Here is a 25525-nt window from a genome sequence, read left to right as displayed (position 1 = left end):
TCAGTGTTTTTAAAGGGTCATATTTTTTTCTCTTGAGAAACAGGGAGAGAATATTTCCCTCTGCCTCCTGCTCCCCACTACCTGCAACTTCTGCCCGGTATTTGCCTCCCAGTGAGAGCAGGAAGGGCCCACAGAAAACCTTTGCCTATACCCACACCGGTCTCCAGTAGGCTGATCAACATCACCAGTTAATATTTACTAAATCCTACCCAATGGTAGACTTTCTGTCCTCCCAGAATTTATGCTAGATACCTCGTGTATTTCCTATATTACAGTTTGGCAGTGAAGGAGATACAAGAGTATTTGATCGATTTGCCAACGTGTATGGCCTAAAGCATTTGGTCTAAGGCTGGTACCACTGTCCTCATTCAACTTCCCTTTCCTCTTGAAACCTCTCCCCTGACCCGCCATTAAAGAGAAAGGCTATATTAGCCAATGCTGAAAGAAATGAAGATAACCGCGTACTGTACCTTCCAGGGCATCTGTGAGACAGAGGCTGAAGCTGGGTATCTCAGAAAGAATGCAAAGTGGCACATACATTGAGGATTTGATTCTCTTACAAATGTGGCATTTAAATACTTCTGGTTCAGTGCAAGGACCACGCTCCTCTTGCTGGCTATTCCAGTGACTCCCAGGAGGGGTAAAGTTGCCTTACCTTCCTTCACACCTCAGTAAATGACTAACTCACTAGCATCCAGGAGGGCAGAGAAAGAGAAGGGGCAGAAAGAGAAGAAATCTTCATTTTCCCTATTCATTCCCCTCACCACCCAGTCGGTAATTCCAACTTTTAAAAATGTACTGCTTTGGGCGCCTGGGTGGCTCAGTGGGTTAAGCTGCTGCCTTCGGCTCGGGTCATGATCTCAGGGTCCTGGGATCGAGTCCCACATCGGGCTCTCTGCTCAGCAGGGAGCCTGCTTCCCTCTCTCTCTCTCTCTCTGCCTGCCTCTCCATCTACTTGTGATTTCTCTCTGTCAAATAAATAAATGAAATCTTAAAAAAAAAAAATGTACTGCTTTGTCTGCAAAAAAGATAGAGGAAGCACTGGTATACAGGACTGTCTACTCAGTGAAAAAAGCAAAGGTGCTTTTATGGGTGGGGGCGGGGCTGAATTCAGTGGTGATATCATCAGCCCTGATTTTAATGATTGAAATAATCATCTGCGCAGTTAAAGGTGCTAATTATTAGACTATACTAATACTTGGCCCACCATTTAGAACACTTGAGGCCAGACACACTCTCCTGACCTTCATCAGTTTACTTTGGCTGTGTACCAGTACGTAATTTCTGAAACGATAACCAAATTTCCACTGCAGCTTACGCTGAGCTTCTGTCAGAAAGAGCGACACTGGGTCTTCAGTCTGGCGAGGCCCAGCATTCTGGCTCAGGAGGAGGTCTTCTCCTGCTCCAACTGGCTCTGGGGGTTAGTCAGGAGCAGTGTCTCTCAGTCTCAGGTTTTGTAACACAATAACTTCATTCCTCCCACTCCATTTTGAGGGGCACTGGATGGAGGAGTGACAGAATAAAACTCCAAAGGTGGTTGAAAACAATTTAGAGGCAGTTCTGAGGTTGAGTTGCGTGGTTTCTAAGCCACTAAAGAAAGTTAAGAAGAAAAGAGAGAAAAGGAAAAAAAAAATAGCTTCCTGTTTTAAATAAATAAACAAATTAACAGTCTCTGCTTGCCAGAGGCTTAAAGATGTAAAGCATAATGACATTTCCTCCTTTTTAAAAAGGACCACACAGGGCACTCAAAGGAAAAGTATACCTTACAATAAAAACCAGAAGAGGATTAATTTTAAACAAAGGGAGTGGAATTTTCCTTCAAAAGTCGGATATCCTTTATAGCTGGGCATGTGGTATTACTTCTATAAAAGAATCCGGTTTGTGAGTGTGAGTATAATTTTTGAATTTTTAATGTAGGGTATCTTATAGAAATGTCATGCCTGCCAAATTTTTGTATGGCACGAAGCTAGGAAGGAGCTTAAGTGTTCACTTGAGATTCGAGATTAAATTCCTCCTACATGTACATACGAAATCAATAAAGGACCAACTACGGAATGGGAAAATACATATGACAACACAAGGTTAATTTCCTTAATACAGAGAGTTCTTAGAAGTCACTAAAGATTCAATTGCTTGAAAAATATATCCAAGCTAAAAAATATTAGAATCTAATACACATAGTAATGAAAGAAATGCAGATTTAACACCTAGATATCTTTGTGAATGTGTGTGACTATAAGAAGGCAAAACCAGAACTAATGAGTGGAAATTCTAGGGAAAAAGATTCTAGCTTACTGGAAATACAAACTTCTAAGAGAGCTTTGAAGGAAAGAGAAAGATCTGCTTGTAAGATCCAGTTCTATCGCAGGAGCTGATAAAAAAATGAGCTCATCCTTTGGGAAAACACTGACAAGGGGTTTTTTTTATCTTAAAGCTAGAGTGCTACACTAGACTAGCAGTTTTTAAATGAAGCTCGTGGCATATCTGAATCACATATTTCTGGGCCACATCCCAAATTCACTAGCCAGAATCTCAGAATGGATCTTAGGAATCTGTATTTTAAAAATGATTCCCAATAGGAGTCCCTGGGTGGCTCAGTAATTAAGTGTCTGCCTTTGAGTCAGATCATGATCCTAGGGTCCTGGGATTGAGCCCTGCTTCAAGCTACCTGCTTGGTGGGAAGCCTGCTTCTCCCTTTCCCACCACCCCTGCTTGTATTCCCTCTCTCATGGTGTCTCTGTCAATAAATAAAATCTTAACAAAAGAAAAAAAAAAAGTTTCCCAGGGCACCTGGCTGGTTCAGTCGGTAGAGTGCATGACTCTTAAATGCAGGGTCATGAGTTTGAGTTCCACACTGGGATTGCTTTAAAAAAAATGATTCCCATTTCTGGCATTGAGAAACAAACAGACCAAATGACCCTTGATAGAGGTTCCTTTCAATGACCTGATTCTAGATGCCCCGAGATAGTATTAGGGTTTAGGTTTTCACTGGTCTCACCTTTAACTTCTAGTTAATTTATTCATAGCACCCAGATCTCTATTATAGTTCTTTGCTGCAGCTGATAAGCCTGTCATTTTCTATCACTAAGTTCTCACTTGAGCCAAAAAGAAAGAGAAATGGATTCTGGTAAGGGATATACTTTGAATAATTAGCACTTACAACAGAGATAATAATAACTGCATTATCCAGAAATTTATTCCCAACTGTGATATTTGCAAAAAATAGCTAACTTTAGTAAAGGGATCTTGTAAGATATTAAAATCCATGTTTTATAATATTGCCCTTTAGGACTAGAAATATAGTTATTTAGCAAAGTCTGCATGATACTTTGATAGCAAAATCTGCAAGTATTATGATTAAATGAATCCTTATTATCAGTACAGAAGGAGAAAGAGGAGCAGGAAGAGGAAAAGGAGAACCGGTGTGTTTTAGCCTCATTTTGCAAAGTGGTCACAGGAGGATTATTATTTTTTAAGATTTTATTTATCCATTTGACAGACAGAGATCCCAAGTAGATAGAGAGGCAGGCAGAGAGAGAGAGAGGGGGGAAGCAGGCTCCCTGCTGAGCAGAGAGCCCGATGTGGAGCTCAACCCCAGGACCCTGGGATCATGACCTGAGCTGAAGGCAGAGGCTTAACCCACTGAGCCACCCAGGTGCCCCAGGAGGATTCTCTCTCTCTCTCTCTCTCTTTTTTTTTAATAATTTCCCTTGCATGGATATACTGCTTTCACCTAAGTTTTGCAAATCTTACCTGAAATACCACACTATTGCAAAGGCCATTTAGTCCAAGTCATATATGAACCCAAGGTAACTTGTTGCACATTACAAATGCAGAAAAAAATATATAATTATTTTTAAAAGGTGCATAATGGATATTTTATAGTAGAATGTTTCTGCTACTAAAATATAGCAATCCAATTAAATATTTCCATAAAATATGCAGAAGTCAATATGCATTTTCAACAAATTTCATCAACAATCATCCTGACCCTTCCTTATGTAACAAGCAGAAGGACAAGAATCTCCTGCTTTATTCTTACCAAGGCAGAGCCCTACTCACTCCTGAAAGTGCTCATCACTCAGTGACCCTGAAGATGAACCTCTGAGATCAGTATGTACTGTTCTCATTTCAATTAAAGTACATTACCATGCTCACTTGGTAAGGGAGGGAGAACAATCTCACAGAGGGAAACTCTTTGATCTCAAGTCTTTTTATCTGAAAAGGAAAGAGCTTCCCCCTAGGCTGGTACTGAAAATGCCAGGAAGGTCAGTGAGTTGACTTCTCTCCCAATAAACAAAGCTCTGCAGCTTCTTTTATGCATGTATAGAAATCAGATGGTTAACTGCTTCATATCTTGGCCAGAAAAAACAGGGTCTTATCTAAAAACACACTTGATTCTCTTATTTGTGTGTAATCCAGATATTCCCAGGTCACAAGTCTCCCTTTTTTCATTAAAAAAGATTTTATTTATTTATTTTTAAAGATTCTTTATTTGAGAGAGAGAGAGGGAGGGAACACTGGAGAGATCAAGCATGAGTGAGGGGGAGGGGCAGAGGGAGAGGAAAAAGTCAGCTTCCCACTGAGCAGAGAGCTGGATCTCAGGACCCTGAGACCATGACCTGAGCTGAAGGGAGACGCTTAACCAACCGAGCCACTCAGGCACCCCAAAGGTTTTACTTATTTATTTGAGAGAGAGTGAGTAGGAGGGAGAGGGAGAGAGAATCTGAGGCAGACTCCACAGTAAGCACAGAGCCTGACATGGAGCTCTATCTCAGAACCCTGAGATCGTGACCTGAGTGAAACTGAGAGTCGGACACTTAACGGATTGAACCATCCGGGAGCCCCCACAAGTCTCTTTTATATAGTCAGTCATACAGCCACAGCTGTTGAGAAACTTAGAAGAGTAGCACTGTTTTTACTGCAATAAACATACAGGCATGAAATAAGTGACATCCTAATATTAAAGGATGCAGAAGTAGTTCATTAGGAGCCCCCTCTTTCAAAACTCCGCTGGGGGGGATGGCGGGAAACAGGGAGGAAAGTGTGATAGGATCTGAAAATGCTTCATCTGAAAAGCATCTGAAAATGCTTCAGAGGAAAAGACGCCTTTCGAAGGATGAGAGGATTCACCAGGTGATCTAGGTGTGGAAAAGGATTCTAGTCCAAGAGACAGCAGACACAAAGACACCAAGACATGGAACAGACCAGCTAATCCTCTAGGATTTTAGAACTTGGGCTGGAAGGGTATGAGAGGAGACACTGCTGCCCCTGGTCACCAGGCTCACATTATAAAATTGTTGTGTGGCATACTCCACAGCATGCACCCTGTCTTAGAGCTAATGGGGAACACAGTAGGGCAGTATTTTCATATTAGAAAGAAATTACTAGGTTCAGAGTGGTGAATCGAGTGGGAATGCACAATACTGAATCAGAGGGCAGGTAAGAAGCGACCGCAATAGTAGACCAGAGGCGTGAAGATGACTGGAGCATGCCAGTGGTAAGTGGGGAGAGAGGAAGGCTCAGAGAAGCGGGAAAGAGGTCTCTGATCTGAGATTCTTAAAGACAAACCCTTTCCCAAAGAAGTGTAAAAATGAGTCACTTTCTGCCCTCAAAACAGTAGGTGGGAGCCACTTTCAAAGAGCAAAACACCCAGATAAAGCTAGGTTCGCATCTGGGCCTTGTGCTCTGTCAGTTGTGTAATCCTGGGCAATCTACTTCCCCCTGCTGATCATGTGGCAACCATCAATAATGCCTTAAGGAGATGTCAGGGGGCACAAAGATGCAAAATGGAAAGTCCTAACTTAGGGACTAGCACGTAAAAGGGGCTCAATAAAAAGATATCCACCAAATAGATAAGAAAAGATTCACATATATGGTTGCTCATTTTGTGTTTCTAAACAAAGATATAAACATGTCTACATTAAGTCAACAATTTATTTCTAAGGTCCTGAAAGCACTTACTTAGCTGTTTCTATTAATAGAGCTAAAGGAAGTTATTTGGAAGGATTTGTATCAAACATTCAAGTATCAACTCAATTCAATTAGCATGTAATGAGCACCCTCTGGTAGGGGTGTTTGGCTTGTTCTAGAATTCGTGAGAAATTGCACAATAAACCTCTATTTATCAGCTCTGTAAATTATCTAAAGATAACAGTTCCTATGGCATTAATTCCACAGAATGTTCTCTGATGGTAGTTTTCTATCAGCGGAACAAAAAAGAGGAAGTGTGGTTTAATGGATTACTTCCTTGACACACACCCACAAATCCTCCCAAGCTCTCGAGCTACAATACACCCTAACCTCAGTACTCTATTATACCACTCCCTCAAAATGACCAGCAGCTTCTTTTTGCTTTTTTGCTTTGCTAATGATGTTCACTTTGCTGGGAATAACTTCCTTTCTCCTTCAAAACACCAGTAAACGGGTATCCTAGCCTTTTTTAAAAGTCCACAAGGAAACATATCTCCTTTGTGAACTCTTTTTTTGACCGTAGAACAGTTTGTCTGTTTGATTCTCTCTTATGGTTGTCATTACTATATTTTAATGAAGAAAATGTTAGGTTCTAATTATGAGGTATGGCTTTTGTTTTGTTTTTTTTAATGCGCCTATCATCACATAATTGTTCATCTTTTAGTAGAGGGAAGAGAACATCTACAACCTCTCTAGATTGGTTCTCATTGCCTGGCCCTGGAAGGCAGCCCTATAAATACCAGCTGAATGAATGAATGAATCCATGAACGAGTAAGATCACTCCTAGTTTCTGTAGGTATTTTAATGTAAGTCACAAATATGGAAGGAAATTTTTCATGGGAAATGATAGCTTGCCATGACAGCATGGTATGACACTTCATATAGTTTTATAAAATTAAAATATAGCAAGATAGAAAAATATGTGATTATTTTAAGATATAAGTGGGGAGAGAAGATAGAATGACAACATTTCTACAGAAAAAAAGAACTGCTCTATGGTAAAGTGGACATGGCAGAAGTGCAGAATATATTCAATTTAAAATAGTATTTGTAAAATACCCCCTTGAAAATAAATAACACTCTCAAGCATTATTACTTAAAAGGACTCTTATAGGTTATATTAAAAAGGGTTAACTTCTTTGGGCTTTACTTTTCTCATCTATAAAAGTGAGATTTAATCACCCAATAATACCTAAAAATACCTCAAAACCTTTCCGTGATAATTAAATTAAAAATGTATGTTTACCACCTGGGCCACTGACGCTACTTAATTAAAGTTTCCCCAGGGCAATCCTACTGACAATTGCTGTCTGCAGTGTGTGCAGGGAGCTGATGACAATGGTGAGGAGGGTGAACTTGAACATCAATGAAACATTTTCTCCTCTATCATATGGATTGTTCATTAAATGAAACTAGATATTTCTTCTCTATGTTTCAAGGATTACTAAAACTGTTGCTTTAATGCTCTCAGATTATTTCATCCTTTTAATCTCTTGGGCAGAAAGAAGATATTTGTGCAAATCAGTATTCTGAAATATGAAGTAGACAACTAGAAAAAAACACATCCAGCTACTCTCATCTTTTTTTTTTTTTTTTAGGGTGCAGGGACAGGTGGCTAGGGAGCAGGTATTTTGAGGGGTCCAGACAATGGAAGGATTGGGAAACAACATTTCTTGCATTTTGACTCTTTGATTAAATTGACCCTCTACACTTGGGCATGCCCTGATATGCTTTCTTTGCATAGATCCAGTGAGTGGATTGTGGAGTATATAATAAAAATAACTGGGTGTGGTTCCTATTGGTTCTCTTCAGAATGAATGCCTTGGGCACCCAAGGCAATACTGAAAGCTCACACATCCTCAAACTACACAGTTGGCCGTTAGTAAGCTGATGCAGGGTTTCCAGACAGTGAGACTTGCAAAGTTGTTTTAAAAACATGTAGTCAAAGTCACAGTTTTGAATGAAAAATATTGAGCAAAAGGCTCAAAATAATTTCCCCGTCAGGTAAAAAAGAGTTCAAACCTGACCTGAATCTGGGGTCTAACTCAGCAGCGTGACAGTGTCCCTTGAAATCCACCTCTTGGATAATGATGAGCCCATCAACCACTGGTTTCAGAAAGCTTAAGAAAAAACAGATGGCATAACATAACCAGCTGGGGTACCCTGTTCTACATCCTTTAATATTCTGTAAGCACTACCTGTTATTTGCTTTTTAGTCTCCAAGTCTCTGGTTTGCTTCAGCACCTGGAGCAGCCGAGGTACCCCATTGAGTTCAGCCACCTCCAACTTGTTGTCATTATCTTCGAACACTAAGTTTCTCAAGGCCCCACACACGGCTCGCTGAACATCTTCATTCTGAACTTTAAGGAGCTGCAGCAGCTTGGGGATGCCACGAAGCTGATTAACCTGGGGAGGAAATGGATGTGTATTTATTCTGATGTGGCATTAAAGACACTGGTTGTAATACGAATCAACAGATGAAGTTCACTAGTGTGTATGAGAACTCCCATCAAACACCAATGGAGAAACAATCTGAAACTCACAGCATACAATATATACCTGCTATAAGGCAGTAACTCTCAACCAGAAGCTAACAATAAATTTGAGAAGACTGGAGCCTATGAGATAATTGAAGAGGAAGGTAAAGTGATAGAAGCTGGGTAAGTGATAGTGAAATGGATAGAAAGAGTTAAGTTATAAAAGCCTTGAGCATAATGAAGAAGGATGGGAATGCAGGGGACAAGGAATTTTATGGGAGAACAGCACATCACATGAGGTTTTTTTCCAGGACACAATTTTAGGGTCAACATAAACAAATACAGCTCATCTTCATTAATGGTAGAAATAAAGATTCACATACCACAGCAATGGTAGCAGCACTGCAAACTAATCCTAAATGCCAGCTATTTTTACGGTCAATTGCTTTGGGTATTTAAAAAAGGTTTATATAAAAATTATGCAAGCATTTTAAGTAAATAATGCAATTTTATACTTCTTGAGATGCTATTTTAAAAACATTTCTCCAATCCAAATATGCAGGAAAGAATGTGCGGTCTGTTACAGGCAGGGCCAGAATGAGGAATAGAAAAATAGTTTAGATTCTGAAATGGATGGTTGTCCAAGAAGAGGTCAAATAATGGCAATCTGAGTAAAGTGATTTTGTATCTCAGGCTACAAGTATTAACTAAAAAAATCAAGAGGTGGACAGGGGGTTGCTGAAGAAACATGTCAAGTTGCAGACTGAGGGTTTTCCTTCTCATAGACTTTCACTAAAATCTGATGCAGAAAAATCTGTTTGTTTTAGAGAGAGCAAGACAGAGCGTGAACAGGAAGGAACAGAGGGAGAAAGAAAGAGAAATCCCAAGCAAGCTGAGCATAGAGCCTGACGCAGGGCTCGACTGCATGACCCTGAGATCATGACTTGAGCCCAAATCAAGAGTCTGAGGCTTAACTGACTGAGCCACGCAGGCACCCCCAGAAATTTTTAGTAAGAACTTTTGATAAAGATCCCAGTCATTTTCACCATCTTAATGCAAAAATTTTTAGGATATTAACTATTGTTGTGAATCAGCAGGAGTTTCCCTTTCAGATCAAGTTCATCACCATCATCAAGTTCATCACTGCAGAACAGTTCATGCTCTGGGCATCATAACACCTTTGCATATTTTCTCTGTATCATCAAATTCCAGGGTCCCTGTCATAGATAAATGGTATTTAAGACATAATCTTCCAATTGGACATCTTCCTTTGTTAGGATTGGGAAGAAGACAGGGAAGGCACGAACAAAAGTTGAGGTTTAAAAATAATAACCATGATAATATTAATAAAACAAAGATAATGACTCCACCTACTTCCAGGTGTTGGCACAGTGTTAGATTTCATATATGTTATCTACTTAATAGCTTGTTAAGAATCTTACAAGATTAAGTACTCTTGGGGCACCTGGGTGACTCAGTAAGGTAAGCATCCGAATCTTGATTTCGGCTCAGTCGTGATCTCAGGGTTGTGGGATCTTGCCCCCCATCAGCTCCACAGGGGGCAGTGAGCCCAGTTAAGATTCTCTCTTTTTTTCTCCTTCTGCCCAACCTCCTGCCCCCTTCTTGTCTTAAGAGAGAGAGAGAGGAGAGAAGTCGTCTTCTGGTAAACAGGATCCAACTGGTAGACTGGTCACAGCAGTTTTGTTGGGCTATGTCTAGAGCCATTATAATATATTTGTGTGAGAATGCGAATGAGAAAGATTTCTTAGCTATCAATTAATTCTCATCCAACAGATCATCTATTTGATCACTTCATCTATTCCCATTATTATACTTCCTTAAAAGCAGAAAGGCACAATTTATTTTAAAACAGTCTGTAACTCACATGGTTCCCCAATTCCATCAATTCCTATTTCATAGTTAGGTTTTAAGGTGGTTGAATTGACACTCTGTAAACTTAATAAATGCCACCTATACTAAATCTTCACACCAGCAATATAACCATCAGATGTGAAAAGAAAATCCTCTTTGTCCTAAGTACTTTGCAAACTTTAGAAATATTCTATTACCTAATTTATAATTTATTAAGTTGCCTTCTTCAAAATATGATGCGAAGTGGCTTACTGGCCATATTTCACTTCCAGATGTGATTATAGAACTAGTGAGAAGTGGCATGGGGAAGCGTCCATCGCCCTGACCAGGCGGCAGGGGAGGCAGGGTAAGCTTCCCCTACCCTGTCACCTCTATCCCTTTGGCTTTCAGTGCTTGCTCCAGCCCGTAAAGAAGGCATTGCAGACACACCATGCTCAGATAAAGGCTGAAATCTGCAACAGCTCTAGTTACTGGAGAATTTGACTCCCTAGTGTCTAACACCTAGCCTAAACTTAAAAATAGCCTTTAGTTACTTTTATACATTTTATCAAGCAGATTGATACAAAATCAGTATCAAATGCAGGAAGTTGATGACATTCTCCTTATTGCGTATAACTAGAAGAATGGTTGGTGATGGATCCTATATACATTAGGGCCAATGTCAAATGTATTGCCCTTGTCCCCTTTAAATTCAGGGAAGCAGAAGGGACCAGAGAGGCTGCATGTCTTTCCCAGTTGTACCGAATCCTCAGGGGATTTGTTCTCTTTTGGGGAAAGGAAAAAAGAAACAGATGAACATGAATGTCTCAGAACTTCAAAAGAGCTTTCATTTGAAATGGTTTCTAAATATATGGAAGGACTCTATTCTGTTTCTCTTTCCTGCCAACTATAAAATAAATGATGAGGATTTCCGGTGGCAAATAAGCAGGGGGGAATGGACTGACTCCTCTGGGGCAACGGCTCTCTTGTGTGCTGGTGCCTTTGCTCTCTCTTTCTTTCCTGTCTGGAATGCTCTGACCACTATGCCTAACTTCCGGCAAAGCCCTACTCATTTTGCATGAGCTGGCTCAAATGTCACCTCTGTGAAATGTCACCCCCCCTTCTCTATTTTCTTTCCCATTAGCGTTAATCACTCCCGTAAATTGGTATAACCTTTCAGGAAGGCAATTGGAAGTATGTATCAAAAACTGTAAAAATATTCTCTTCCAATAACCTTCACTAGGAAAAAATTTGAAATGTATACACACATAGTTGTAACTACATTATTTATAATAGTGAAAAATTTGAAACCATAAATGTCCAACAACAGGGGAAGACTGGTTAATGACTGTCACATATCCTTATGTTGAGCTTTCCATGGGAGAGGCAGAGCAATGTTAGAATTGTCCAGTATTTTATTAGGCATTACAGTTCCCTCACCAGTCAAAGGGAGATTATCTAAGAATAGCAATCTGCATGCTAGGTATACAGTAGTCACTCAACACATGGTAGCTACTACTATCACCACTAATATGCCACCATTAATATGAGGTATGCAAAATACTGCTAATGTTAAAACAAAATGCTTATGATACAGTGTTACTGAAAAAACCATACAATATCTATATATTTCCATTTAAACACATACATAAAAAAAGAAATGAAATCAGGGTGTTTGGTAGAAATGATGGCGGTATAAGTTATGAAAGCAGCTTATTATTTTTTATTTTTTTAAACAAGCATACATTTGCACATTAAAAAAAAATCAAGCCAAAAAAATCCATACAAACAAAGCTACATATCCAATTTGATCACAGCTATGTACATATACAGATTTTAAAAGTTAGAGGACAAAACCAAAATGATAACCAGAGTGGGAATTGTGGGTATGTTTTTTTTCTTTTTTTGTGTCTTACTTTCTCAAATTCTAAGTAATGAATTCCTATGAGTTTATAATAAGATTCTGTAAGACAGCTATGGCAGTCAATACTCTAGTGATGAAATTTGAAACAGGCATGGAAATAGAGCCAGTTTTAGAAGGGACTGGCAGATTAAATTAAAGGGTTTGTCCTTTCTTCTACCGGCAAGCGGGGCTGCTATTGGAAATGTCTCCCTCCATGCTGTGAGGCGACTGTATCAGAAGGGGTTAAGCCTGGGTGGCTCAGTGGGTTAAGCCTCTGTCTTCCACTCAGGTCATGATCCCAGGATCTTGGGATTGAGCCCCGCAATGGGCTCTCTGCTTAGCAGGGAGCCTACTTCCTCCTCTCTCTCTCTCTCTGCCTGCCTCTCTGCCCACTTGTGATCTCGGTCTGTCAATTAAATAAATAAAATCTTCAACAAAAGAAGAAGAAGAAGAAGAGGAGGAGGAGGAGGAGGAGGAGGGAAGGGAAATTAAGCATGAAGCAGCTGGATTAACAGAAAACATCTCAGAAAGGGATTAGCACAGTAGCACTGAGCAGGGAGGGAAAGATGTGGGTAGATTCAAGACACTTTAGCAGTACTAATAGGTCTTTAAAATTGCATGAATATGAGTAATGTTGAGAGGTAAGGATAAAAGAGTTCAAAGTCTGTGTTCAAGTTTTTGTGTCACACCACTTGGGTGAATTACCACTCACTTACATAGGAAATAATATGTTCTGATTCATTACTTCAGGGCAGGCATTGTACTATTATCTGACTGCACTGACTGCATTCTCACAATTCCTTCTAGCAGGACTATTATTTCAACTTTAAAGGTAGGAATGCCGAGACTTGGAGAGGTTAAATATCTTGCCCAAGGTCACTGAGGTAATTAGGGTGCTGGGTTCACCCTGCCCCAAGAGACTCTTGAGAGTTAACGCTCAAACCGCCAAGGGTCCTGCCTTCCAACCCAGTAGGAAAAACAAATTCAAAAGCAGGGTTGTATACTAGAGAAGAAAAGCGAAAGAAGATACTGTGTTCATTTCTTAAAACGCTGATGTTGAGTTTGGTGGGATGTCCAGCAAATGATGGACACATAGTTTGGAGACCAGGGTAGAGACAGAGGCTAAAGATGCGGTTAAATGATCTTTAACATATGGGAATGGAAGTCATAGGAGTGGATGAAACAGGTCAGATGATAGTGTGGAGGGAGAAAAGTCCCAGGAAGGCATCATTTAAGGGACAGGCTGAAGATAAATTTTTCACAGAAGAAACCCAAAGGTGCCACAGATGTGGAAAAAGAATCAGAAGACTCTGGGCCCAAAGAAGAAAGTTTCAAAAAGAAGAAAGAGATCAACCATGCTAAATGGGTTGAGTCCTAATCAAATAAAAAAAGGATTAAAAAGTTGCCACTGGTTTTAAACATTTATGATTTTAAATTTTGATCTTTATGTGCACAATATAATTATTTTTTTAAGAATTATTTTATTTTTTAGAAAGAGAGAGCATGTGCACACATGCATATGGGAGGAGGGGCAGAGGGGAGACTATCAAGCAGATTCCCTGCTAAGCATGCGGAGCCCAAGGTGGGGCTTGATCTCAAGATCCTTGAGATCATGATCTGAGCTGAGACCAAGAGTCAGTTGCTTAACTGAGCCACCCAGGTGCCCCTAGGATTTTCTATACGCAACATAGGGCTCAAACCCACAATCCCGAGATCAAGAGTTGTATGCTCTACCAATTGAGCCAGGCAGGTGCCCCTCTAATTGTCTTTTATACATAAATTCAAATACTACAGCACTGTGCTTAATATTAGCAGAATTTTTGTTTATGTTCTTGGGTATAACGTAATTCTTAAATTTTTCTACTATGCATATATATTTTTAGGTTTCAGTGTGATTTTCGTGTTTCATTATTCTCAAAACCAGTGTTTGTCCTAGCTTTAGAATAAGTGCCAAGAAGGCAAGCACAGCATTAATCCTGTATGTAAGTGAAATGATATTTATAATCAAACTAGTAACTTAAGAGATAGAGGAAATCTAGTCCAACTTGAGTAGCAAAAGAAAATTTCAAGTATTTCTATATTAGAAAATGAAAACATGCATAACAATGTCCAGCTTTTTAAAAGTGGAAATAAAGATTTAAATATTTATCTGATTTAGTCATAGAAAGATCTAATTTTTAGCCTAATTCTCTTCACCTGTATGTATAAAGAAAGTTCATTGCTATTTAAATATATTGTTTTAAAAAAAAATCCTTACTTATTCTTCCTGTGGAACAAACATATAAGCAAAGGAGCAGTGAGAAATACCTCATAATTATGTGACTTTTAAAACCAAAAAATTGGGGCACCGTAGCTCAGTCAGTTAAGTGTATGCCTTCTGCTCAGCTCAGGATCTCAGGATCCTGGGATCGAACCCCATGTCAGGCTCCCTGCTCAACAGAGAGTTGCTTCTCCTTCTCCCTCTGTGATTTCTCTAGCTATTGCTCTCTCTTCAATAAATAAACAAAATCTTAAAAAAAAAAATAAGATAAAACCAAAAATATTCTAGATATGGAGGTAGGTTTTTAAAAGAAACACCTAAAATATAGATGCCATGAATAGAAATATTTACAGATTTGACTTCACAAGAATTTTTAAATCCTGCATGATGAAAGATACCATGCTATGCACAACACTGGATTATATATTATATTATGCATAACAGGTAAAGAACTCCTACAAATCATTAAGGAAATACAGATCTTATTAAAAAAAAAGGTTCAATAGAACCTTTTTGTCTGACCTGCCAGACTACCTACATTCTCATTATTCCCTCTGTGAACCCTATGGATTCCCTGAGTACTAATAAAGCTGGTAGGTTACTGTATGTTGGGCTTTGTACTTCTATTTCTATTAGTTGAGTCACATATTTTCCAAGGATAGCTTAGGTGTGCTTCCCAATGTGTTTGGGCCAACTATACTTATTACTACAATCATGTAATTTATCTATCTGTTCTAAAGATGAATGAAATGTAAGTGTGAAAAGAGTTCTGTCTCTCTGAAAATTGATCTCTACACTTTGGAAAGACTAAGTAAAGGTAAACAGCTTTAAAAAGCTCTGCAATGATTTTTCAACAAAATTAATGTAAAAGACTAGGGAAAATATAAAAATCCACAAGGATTTGAACTCAGATGAATTAGGCTATTAAGTTCTCATTTCACTTTAAAAAACTAGAAATTGCAGATGATACATAACTGGCATAGTGTATGAAAGATTAAGACAAACTGTGTAATTGTGTGTGGTATGTGTGTATAATTAATTTTTTTTCTCTGTAGCTTTGATTAAATGACTATTAGTCTTGATTTCAAAAAATTAGGAAAGTTTAGAAACTTTTTTTGTTTTTTTTTTTTTGCTTATTAGATTAACAAAACCAAACAATAAAGTATAAACTGGTGATGGTACATGTAAATGGGCACTGGGACACAATGTTACCAGGGTGTAAGTTTACAGTTTCAGGGAGAATTTATTAGGGATTATTTATCAAAACTGATAATGACTCAACAGTGAAAAGGACTAATTTGCCTACCTCCTGAAACAATTTTTATTTTTAATTTTTTTTAAAAGTTTCAATGAATACTAAGTTTTGTTTTGTTTTTAAAGACTTTTATTTATTTGACAGACAGAGATCACAAGTAGGCAGAGAGGCAGACAGAGAGAGAGAGGAGGAAGCAGGGTCCCTGCTGAGCAGAGAGCCCAAAGTGGGGCTCGATCCCAGGACCCTGAGATCATGACCTGAGCCGAAGGCAGAGCCTTTAACCCACTGAGCCACCCAGACGCCCCCACCAAAACAAAAAAAATTTTTTTTTTAAAGATTCCATTTATTTATTTGACAGAGATCACAAGTAGGCAGAGAGGCAGTCAGAGAAAGGAGGAAGCAGGCTCCCTGCTGAGCAGAGAGCCCGATGTGGGGCTTGATCCCAGGACCCTGGGATCATGACCCGAGTTGAAGGCAGAGGCCCCAACCCATTGAGTCACCCAGGCGCTCCCCCTACCCGAAACAATTTTTAAAAACAGATAAAACATGCAATGATTTCAAGAACTGGACACGAAGCAATGACGAACAGTGATCCCTCAGGGATGGAAAACAAGCAAGGTCAGCCCCAGTGCTGTCACAGATCAGTCTCCAGAGAGTTCTCAGGCTATAGTGTGGTGAGAGAAAACCCAACTGAAATTAAAAAAGCAGAGCTGAGACAAAGTGCAGAAGAGGGGTTTAATAAGTCCTAGAATAAATAATGCTCTGGTCCCACCTAACAAATCTCAAAAGCAAGATTTGGAAGGATCAAACTGTTTTCAAATAACTACATCCCAACACAAGGTTCAAGAATATTTACAGATGGGACGCCTGGGTGGCTCAGTTGGTTAAGCAGCTGCCTTCAGCTCAGGTCATGATCCCAGCGTCCTGGGATCGAGTCCCACATCGGGCTCCTTGCTCCGCAGGGAGCCTGCTTCTCCCCCTGACTCTGCCTTCCACTCTGTCTGCCTGCGCTCGCTCTTGCTCGCTCTCTCTCTGGCAAATAAATAAATAAAATCTTTAAAAAAAAAAAAAAAGAATATTTACAGAAATAAAAAAATACCCAGCATCCAACAAGGTAAAATGCATAATACCTGGAATTCAATGAAAAATTTCCAGGTATGCAAACAAGAAATGGGCACAGATATTAGAATTAGCGGACAAAGTCATTCAAGCAGCTTTATTTTATTTTATTTTATTTATTTGGCAGAGAGAGAAAGAGAGAAAGAGAGAGAGAGAGAGAGAGATCACAAGTAGGCAGAGAGGCAGGCAGAGGGAGGGGGAGGAGGAAATAGGTTTCCTGTTGAGCAGAAAGCCCAATACGGGGCTCAATCCCAGGACCCTGAGATCATGACCTGAGCCAAAGGCAGAGGCTTAACCCACTGAGCCACCCAGGTGCCCTTCAAGCAGCTATTTTAACAGTCTTTCATATGTTTGGAAATCTCGAGGAAGGATGGAACATGTCAGGTTCCATCCAGAGAAAGAAGATATACATTAAAAAAACAAACCCAAATGAGAATAATGGCATATTAAACACCACAGAAGAAATGATTAGTGACTTTAGAGCATAGCAACTAAACCTATCTATAAAAGGAAACATTCAGATAAAAACTAAAGAAAAAGCATAGAATATGGATTAGCTATGAGAAAACTTTGAGCAGCCAAATAAGTATGTAACAAGTTCCCAAAGGAAGTTTCAAGTATTAATGGTTGAAAAATCCAACAAAAACTCCAAATTGGATGAAAAGTAAAAATCTACAAATTTAAGAAACTCCATGAACTCTCAAGCACAAGAAACTTAAGGAAAACTACACCAAAGCATATTATGACCAAACTGCTCAAAAGTAGTGATAAAGAGAAAATCTTAAAAGCGTCGTGCGTGGGTGGAGAGAGACAGTATGTACAGAGGAACAATAAAAAGGACACATCATTTCTTGTCTGAAGCAACAGCAAGTGAAAAGACAGTGAAGCAACAACTTTCAAGTCCTGGAATAAAAAACCGTCAACCTAGGATTCTACTGCTAGTGAAAATCTCTCAGAAACAAAGACAGAATTCTTTTTCAGACCTACAAAAGCTGAAACAGTTAATCACCAGGAGACCTGCACTAGAATAAATGTTAAAGAAAATTTTTCGGGCAATGAGAAATAACATAACATCTACACAAAGAATTAAAAGGCCCTGGAACAACTTAGATGAAATGGACAAAGACACAAACCACCAAAGTTCACTAGGAAGAACACATAGCCTGAAAGACCCTGTATCATAAAGAATCTGAACTCACAGTTAAGAATCTAGCTAGCCTCCTTAGTGCAGTAGGCGGTGTGTTGGTCTCATGACCTGAAGGCCCTGGGTACAGTCGGAAATGTTTCACAAGAAAATTTCAGATCCAGCTAGCTTCACTGGTGAATTCTACCAACTACTTAAGACAGAAATAATACCAATTACCATCAAACTTTCAGAAAATTGAAGAGGAGAGAACACTTTCCAATGTGAAGCTAGTATTATTCTCAATCCAAAACTGGACTAAGGCATTGCAAGAAAAGAAAATTACAGAACTTTATAATATAACTGCATAATTGCTTTAATAGAATTTTAGCAAATCTAATTTTATAATAAATATAAATATAGCTGCATAATTGCTTTAATAGAATTTTAGCAAATCTAATTTTAAAAAGTGATAGTACATCATGACCAAGTGGGATTTATCCCAGAAATGGGATAACATTTAAAAAATCAAAATAATTTACAATAGCAGCAAAATTAAGATAAAAACACGGAAATATTGTAATAGGCAAATAAAACATTTGACAAATTCCAACAACCATTCCTGAGTAAAAAACTAAAACACAAATTCTGTAAAATCAGGGATAAAGGTATTCTTCAACTTAAATGGTGATTTATGAAAACCCTATAGCTAACATCATACTCAACGATTAAAAGCTAAAAGCTTTTCTTCTGAAGATCAGGAACAAAAGAAGGATGTCCATTCTGAACACTTTTATCCTAAACAGTATTGAAGTCCTAGCTGGTGCAATTAGGTAAGAAAAAGAAATAAGCGGCATCCAAATTAGCGAGGAAAAGTAAAACTGTCACTATTTTCAGATGACATATTATACAGAAAGCCTTAAAGACTCCAAAATCTCTACTAGAACTAATCAATGAATCCGGTAAAGTTGTAAGGTACAATATGCAAAAATCCGTCACATTTCTGTATACCAATAATAAACTATCAGAATTAAGAAAAGGAACCCATTTACAATTGCATAAAAAAATACCTAGGAATAAATTTAACCAAGGAGAAGAAAGACCTGTACCCTAAAAATTATAGGATACTGATGAAAGAAACTGAAGACACAAATAAATGACAAGATATTCCATGCTTATTGATTAGAAAAATTAATAGTTAAAATGCCCACACTACCCAAAGCAATCTATAGATTCCATGTAATTCGTATCAAAATTCCAATGGTATTTTTCACAAAAATAGAACATACAATACTAAAATGTATATGGAACCACAAAAAGACCCTGACTAGCCAAATTGATCATTAGAAGAATAAAACTGGAGGCATCATGTTTCCTGATTTCAAAACTATATTAAAAAGCCATAGTAGTAAAAAAGAGTATATTGGCATAAAAAGATGCACAGATCAATGGAACAGAATAAACACTCTAGAAAAAAAAAAACCCCACGTATATATGGTAAATTAATTTAGAACAAAAAAGCTGAGAATACACAATGGGGAAAGGAGAGTCTCTTCAACAAATGGTGTTGGGAAAACAGGACAGCCACATGCAAAAAAAAAAAAAAAAAAAAAAAGAAAGAAAGAAAGAAAGAAAGAAAGAAACTGGACCACTACCTTTCACCATACACAAAAATTAATTCAAAATGGATTAAATCTTTAATATGAGACCTGAAACCATAAAACTCCTAGAAGAAAACATAGGCAGTAAGCTCTTTGCTAGCACTCTTTCCAGTGAGTTTGGATATGACACGAAAAGAAAAGGCAACAAAAGCAAAAATAAACAAGTGGGACTAGATCAAATACCAAAGGAAACTATCACAAAATGAAAAGGGGAACCTACAGAATAGGAGAAAATAATTGCAAATCATACATGATAAAGGGTTAATAATCAAAATATATAAAGAACTCAGATGACTCAATAGCAAACACAACAACAATCCAATTAAAAGTGGGAAAAGGATTTGAACAGGTATTTTTCCAAAGAAGACATACAGATGGCTGACATACAGAGAAGGTGTTCAGCATTCCTAATCATCAGGGAAATGCAAATCAAAACCACAGTGAGATCTCATATCACACCTGTCAGAATGACTATTACCAAAAAGACAAGAAATAACAAGTATTGGCAAGGATGTGGCAAAAAGGGAACTCTTTTGTATTGTTGTGGTAATGTAAATTGGTACAAGCACTCTGAAAACATTATGGAGCTTCCTCAAAATGTTAAAAACAGAACTACCTTAGGACTCAATAATTCTACTTCTGGGTATTTATCAGAAGGAAATGAAAACACTAACTCAAAAAGATAAACTCCCATGTTTACTACAGCATTATTTACAAGACCCAAGACATGGAAGCAACCTAAATATCCACTGATGGATGAATGGATAAGTAAAATGTGGTATATATACACAACGGACTACTATGCCATCATAAATCAGAAGGAAATCCGGTTATTTGCAGCAACATGGATGGCTCTTGAGAGCATTATGCTGAGTGAAAAAGACAGTGAGAAAATACTATACAATCTCACTTATATGTGGAATCTAAAAACAACAAACCCACAAAAACCAAAATCAAAGATACAGAGAACAGACTGGTGGTTGCCAGAGATGGGGGGTTTGGCATTGGTGAAATGGATGAGGGTCGTCAAAAGTACATACTTCCAGTTATAAAACAAATTAAGATGTAATGCTCATCATGATGATAGTTATTAATACTGTACTGTATATTCAAATTGCTAAAAGAGTAGAACTTAAAAGTTCTCATAATAAGAAAAAGAATTTATGACTGGTATGGATGGTAGCTAGACTTGTAATCATTGCAATATATATATATATATAATGTTGTACACCTGAAAATGTTTATCTATATTATTATGAATATAACTCAATTGTAACTCTAAAAAAGCAGGAAAAAGGTGTTAAAAATACTAGAATATAAAACTTCTTATTTCCTTCCAAAAAGAACTATATAAACATCCCCAGATTAAATTCCTAAACGCAAACAAAAACAAAAACAAAAAAACTTACATGTTGCACCATACTGAAAGAACAACCAAATGCTTCCCCCCATGATCAAGAACAGGATATATCCACTCCTTTTTTTTTTCTTAATATAGCATTAGAGGTTCTAGCCAATACAATAAGAAAATAAAAAGAAATATGTTATCCAGATTGAAAAGGAAGAAACAAAACTCTCTTTATTAGCAGATGGCATGTTCTATGTAGAAAATCTGATGAGTCTACAAATATTCTACTACAGCTGAGAGTGAATTTAGTAATACTGCAGTAAAACTATAAAATACAGCTGACAGCAATTAAAGAAGACCGAAATAAATGGTGAAATATACCATGGTCATGGGTTAGAAGACTCAATATTGTTTAGATGAAAATTCTCCATATATTAATCTATGGATTCAATGCAGTCTCAAACCAAATCCTAGCAGTTTTTTTCATAAAGAAATAGATTCTAGGGGTGCCTGGGTGGCTCAGTGTGTTGAGCCTCTGTCATGGTCTCAGGGTCCTGGATCAAGCCCCACACTGGGCTCTCTGCTTGGCAGACAGCCTGCTTCCCCCTCTCTTTCTGCCTCTCTGCCCACTTGTGATCTCTCTCTGTCAAATAAATAAATAAAATGTTAAAAAAAATATAGATTCTAAAATTCATGGAATGGCAAAAGACCTAGAATAGCCATAATCACTTGAAAAAGAACAAAGTCAGAGGACTAACACTAGCAATCTTCAATATAAAACTGTATTACTATATAATACTATAGTAATATATAAAACTAGAGTAATCAAGACAGCATGAGATTAGCATGAAGATAGACCAATAAGGGATGCCTGGGTGGCTCAGTTGGTTAAGCGGCTGCTTTCGGCTCAGGTCATCCTGGGATCGAGTCCCACATCGGGCTCCTTGCTTGGTGGGGAGCCTGCTTCTCCCTCTGCCTCTGCTGCCACTCTGTCTGCCTGTGCTCGTTGCTCTCTCTCTCTCTCTCTCTGGCAATAAATAAATAAAATCTTAAAAAAAAAAAAAGACCAATAATAGATCAATGAAATAGAACACACAGCGCAGAAACAGACTCACATATATGTGATCAATCCCTTTTCAACAAAGGCACAAATACAGCTTGGACCCAAAATAATAGTCTTTTCAACAAATGGTGCCTACGCAATTGTGCATATATATATATATATATATTCATATGTATATTTATATGTATAAATATATTTATATCTTTTAAAAGAAACTTTAGTCCACATCTTGCAATGTATACAAAAATTCATGCCAAATGGACCTTAGACCAACTATGAAATCTGACACTTACAAAACTTCTAGAAGAATAGACAATCTTTGTGACCTTAGAGTGAGTGACCAGAAAGATCTCTTGGATATACCACGAAAGCACAATCCATAAAGGAAAAAATTCACAATTAGACTCCATCAAAATTAAAAACTGTTAAAAGAATGAAAAGAATAAAATACAACTGGGAGAAAGTATTCTCAAATCATGTATCGAAAATCTTAAAGAACAAAGTAGGGTTAATAGATGCCAAACATTTCCAAGATACAGGGTTAAAGAAAAACAAAGTGCAGGGTACTATACATAATCTGCTACCTTTTGCAATTTTGTTTTAAACAAAAAAGGATACCGAACCAACCCATCCAATAATTGTTTCTATATGCATAGAATATCTCTGGAAAGAGACCCAAAAAGTGATAAGAAAAGTATGTAGTGAAAACTTCTTCCCTTTGGTGTGGAAGGGAAACAGTTTTCACTACATACTTTTTCGAACTACCATTTTTTTCCTACACAAATGTACCACTTTTCAACAAACACAAAATGACCTGTTGATTCTATCTTTGTGAGTTCTGTCCTATAGAACACTTAAGCCAGGGTGCCTGGGTGGCTCAGTCAGTTAAGTGTCTGGCTTCTGATTTGGGCTCAGGTCATGACCTTAGGTGGTGAGACTAAGCCCCGTATCGGGCTCCAGGCTCAGTGCAGAGTCTGCCTGAGATTCGTTCTCCTTCCCTCTCCCTTCCCCCCTGTCCCTTCCCCCATTCATATGCATACACTCTCTCTTTCTCCCTCTAAAGTAAATAAAATCTTTTAAAAAGTCCCAAGACTTTTATTTTATTAATTTATTATTTAAAATTGACCTATAATTGATGTATAACTTAGTAAAGATTTTTAAAAATTTATTTATTGAAAGATTTTATTTATTTATTTGAGAGAAGGCAAGAGTGAAAGAGATCATGGAGGGAGAGGAGAGAGAGAGACGCAGACTTCTGCTGAGCAGGGAGCCCAATGTGAGGCTCGATCCCATGACCTCTGTGATCATGTTCTGAGCCACAGGTGGACACTTAACCAACGACCCAACTAGGTGTCCCAAGATTTTTTAAAATTTAAATAAACGATTGTTTTCAGTTTGCATGGCCCCTGTAATAAATATAAAAGCATGGTACTTTTAATCTGAACTTAAAATGACACTCACCCTTTTCCGGGCTTCAGATTTCTGGAAGCACTCGTGCTGTATGAAAGTAGCTGCAGCAGAAATTCTGGGTGGCAGTGTGTGGTCTGCGTCGAGCATACTCACTGCTCGCTCCAGAGTCATCTCCATGTCTGCATTCCTAGACAAACAGTCACAGAGTCAGCGGAATTCCAGACCTGCTCCCTCCTGCCTCCCAGCCTGATACCCAGAAATGATTTGGCTTATATCCAAAAGCACATAGAACATCTGAGCTTTGGCTTCTCTTCACCCAAAAGAAAGATCAGCACCTGAGATCAGAAGGTACAAGAAGCTAGCAGTAGAAATATTCCCGGTCAGACTAACCTCTGAAAAGAAAGAAACTGAACTCTGTTTAAAATAAGCAATATGGGGGCACCTGGGTGGCTCAGTGGGTTAAAGCCTCTGCCTTCCGCTCAGGTCATGATCCCAGGGTCCTGGGATGGAGCCCTGCATCAGGCTCTCAACTCCTCAGGGAGCCTGCTTCCTCCCCTCTCTACCTGCCTCTCTGCCTACATGTGATCTTTGTCTGTCAAATAAATAAATAAAATCTTTTAATAAATAAATAAATAAATAAAATAAGTGATATGTAGTATGATAATCGCATGTTAAAAGGCCACTTTAAAGGCAAAATAAGGGTACCCGGGTGGCTCAGTCAGTGGAGCCACTTAAAAAGGTAGGTAAGTAAGTAAGTAAGTAAATAAATAAATAAATAAAGGCACAATAAGGCTTCACATGGAATTTAAAATAAATTTGATCTTAAAAATTAAAAATATTTCTACCATGGTAATGTTATACTTGTGGATGAAACACCTTCCCTCAATAATCATTAGATTTTTCTCAGATCTGTTCAGAATCAGTTATTTTACCTGAAAATGAGTTTTAAAATGAACATTCAATAAGTTTTCTAACAAATGAAACAGTATGTAAACAGGGTGAGTCTGTTTTGTTCAAATAAGTCATGCTGATGTGACCGAATCATTAGGAAAAGTAATGATTAAACATAATTATAATGTGCTTTTTCTTAAAGAAAACAATTTCTGTCACCATTGCTTTGCCATTGCCATGACATTTGGTGTATGTCTATCTAGTAAGATACTTTTGTCCTTTACTAATTGCAGTGATGATGAAATCTGATGTAGTTTGACACGAGAGAATAATTGATAGAGGACAAATAAAATTGCCGTTTGTAAAACAATAATTCCCAAATGCCTCATCAAACTGGTTTTTTTCTCCCCTTTTATTTCTGCCTGGAGGGGAACTACGTTAGGCAACCTGTTACCATTGTGGATGTTAACACATTCATGCTTCCTCAAGCACTGACTCAGAGAAAGCAGATTCAGGATGTCAACATCTTAGAATTGCAGCTAAAGACGTGCCTTAAAGGTATCCTAGGACTTTGGCTTCAAAGAGTTACACCTGATTCTTCTTGGTAATAGAGAACAAAAGGATAGCTTTGACAGGGTGTTTTCCAGGATTTGCTAACAAGCACAAAGAGTACAGGCATACCATGTCTTATTGTACCTGGTACCTTACTCTACGAAGCTTTGCAATACTGCTTTTTTTTTTTTTTTTTAAATTTGAAGGCAACCCTGCGTCAAGCATGCCTATCAGTGCCATTTTCCCACAGCATTTTCTTTTCTTTTTTTTTTTAATATTTTATTTATTTATTTGAGAGAGAGACAGTGAGAGAGAGCATGAGCAAGGAGAAGGTCAGAGGGAGAAGCAGACTCCCCGTGGAGTTGGGAGCCCGATGCGGGACTCGATCCCGGGACTCCGGGATCATGACCTGAGCCGAAGGCAGTCGTCCAACCAACTGAGCCACCCAGGCGTCCCTCCCACAGCATTTTCTAACCTGATGTCTCTGTGTCACATTTTGTAATTCTCATAATGTTTCACATTTTTGCTATGATGATTGGTGATCAATGATCTTTGATGTTACTACTCTATTCATTTGGGTGTGGACGCCATGAACCACACCCACATAAGATGGTGAAATTGACGAATAAATGCGTGTGT

At 38.2% G+C, this 25525-nt stretch overlaps 1 protein-coding gene across 1 annotated transcript in view; it reads right to left on the bottom strand.

Annotated features, from left to right (window-relative positions):
• The window catches only part of PKP2 (plakophilin 2), a 91107-nt gene that overhangs the window by 39568 nt on the left and 26014 nt on the right, over positions 1–25525 (bottom strand). Inside the window, exons 4-5 of the mRNA XM_004771822.3 lie at positions 23495–23630; positions 8172–8379 (exon numbers count right to left, since the gene is read on the bottom strand). Of these exons, the coding sequence (XP_004771879.1) occupies positions 8172–8379; positions 23495–23630 (344 nt within the window). The remainder of the gene's footprint in view (positions 1–8171; positions 8380–23494; positions 23631–25525) is intronic.

The sequence above is a fragment of the Mustela putorius genome, unplaced genomic scaffold (assembly GCF_011764305.1).
Source record: "Mustela putorius furo isolate JIRA1106 unplaced genomic scaffold, ASM1176430v1.1 tig00537227_pilon_pilon_pilon, whole genome shotgun sequence".
NCBI lineage: Eukaryota > Metazoa > Chordata > Mammalia > Carnivora > Mustelidae > Mustela > Mustela putorius.
The sequence above is the reverse complement of the archived record's forward strand: the minus strand, read 5'-3'. Positions and strand labels throughout refer to the sequence as shown.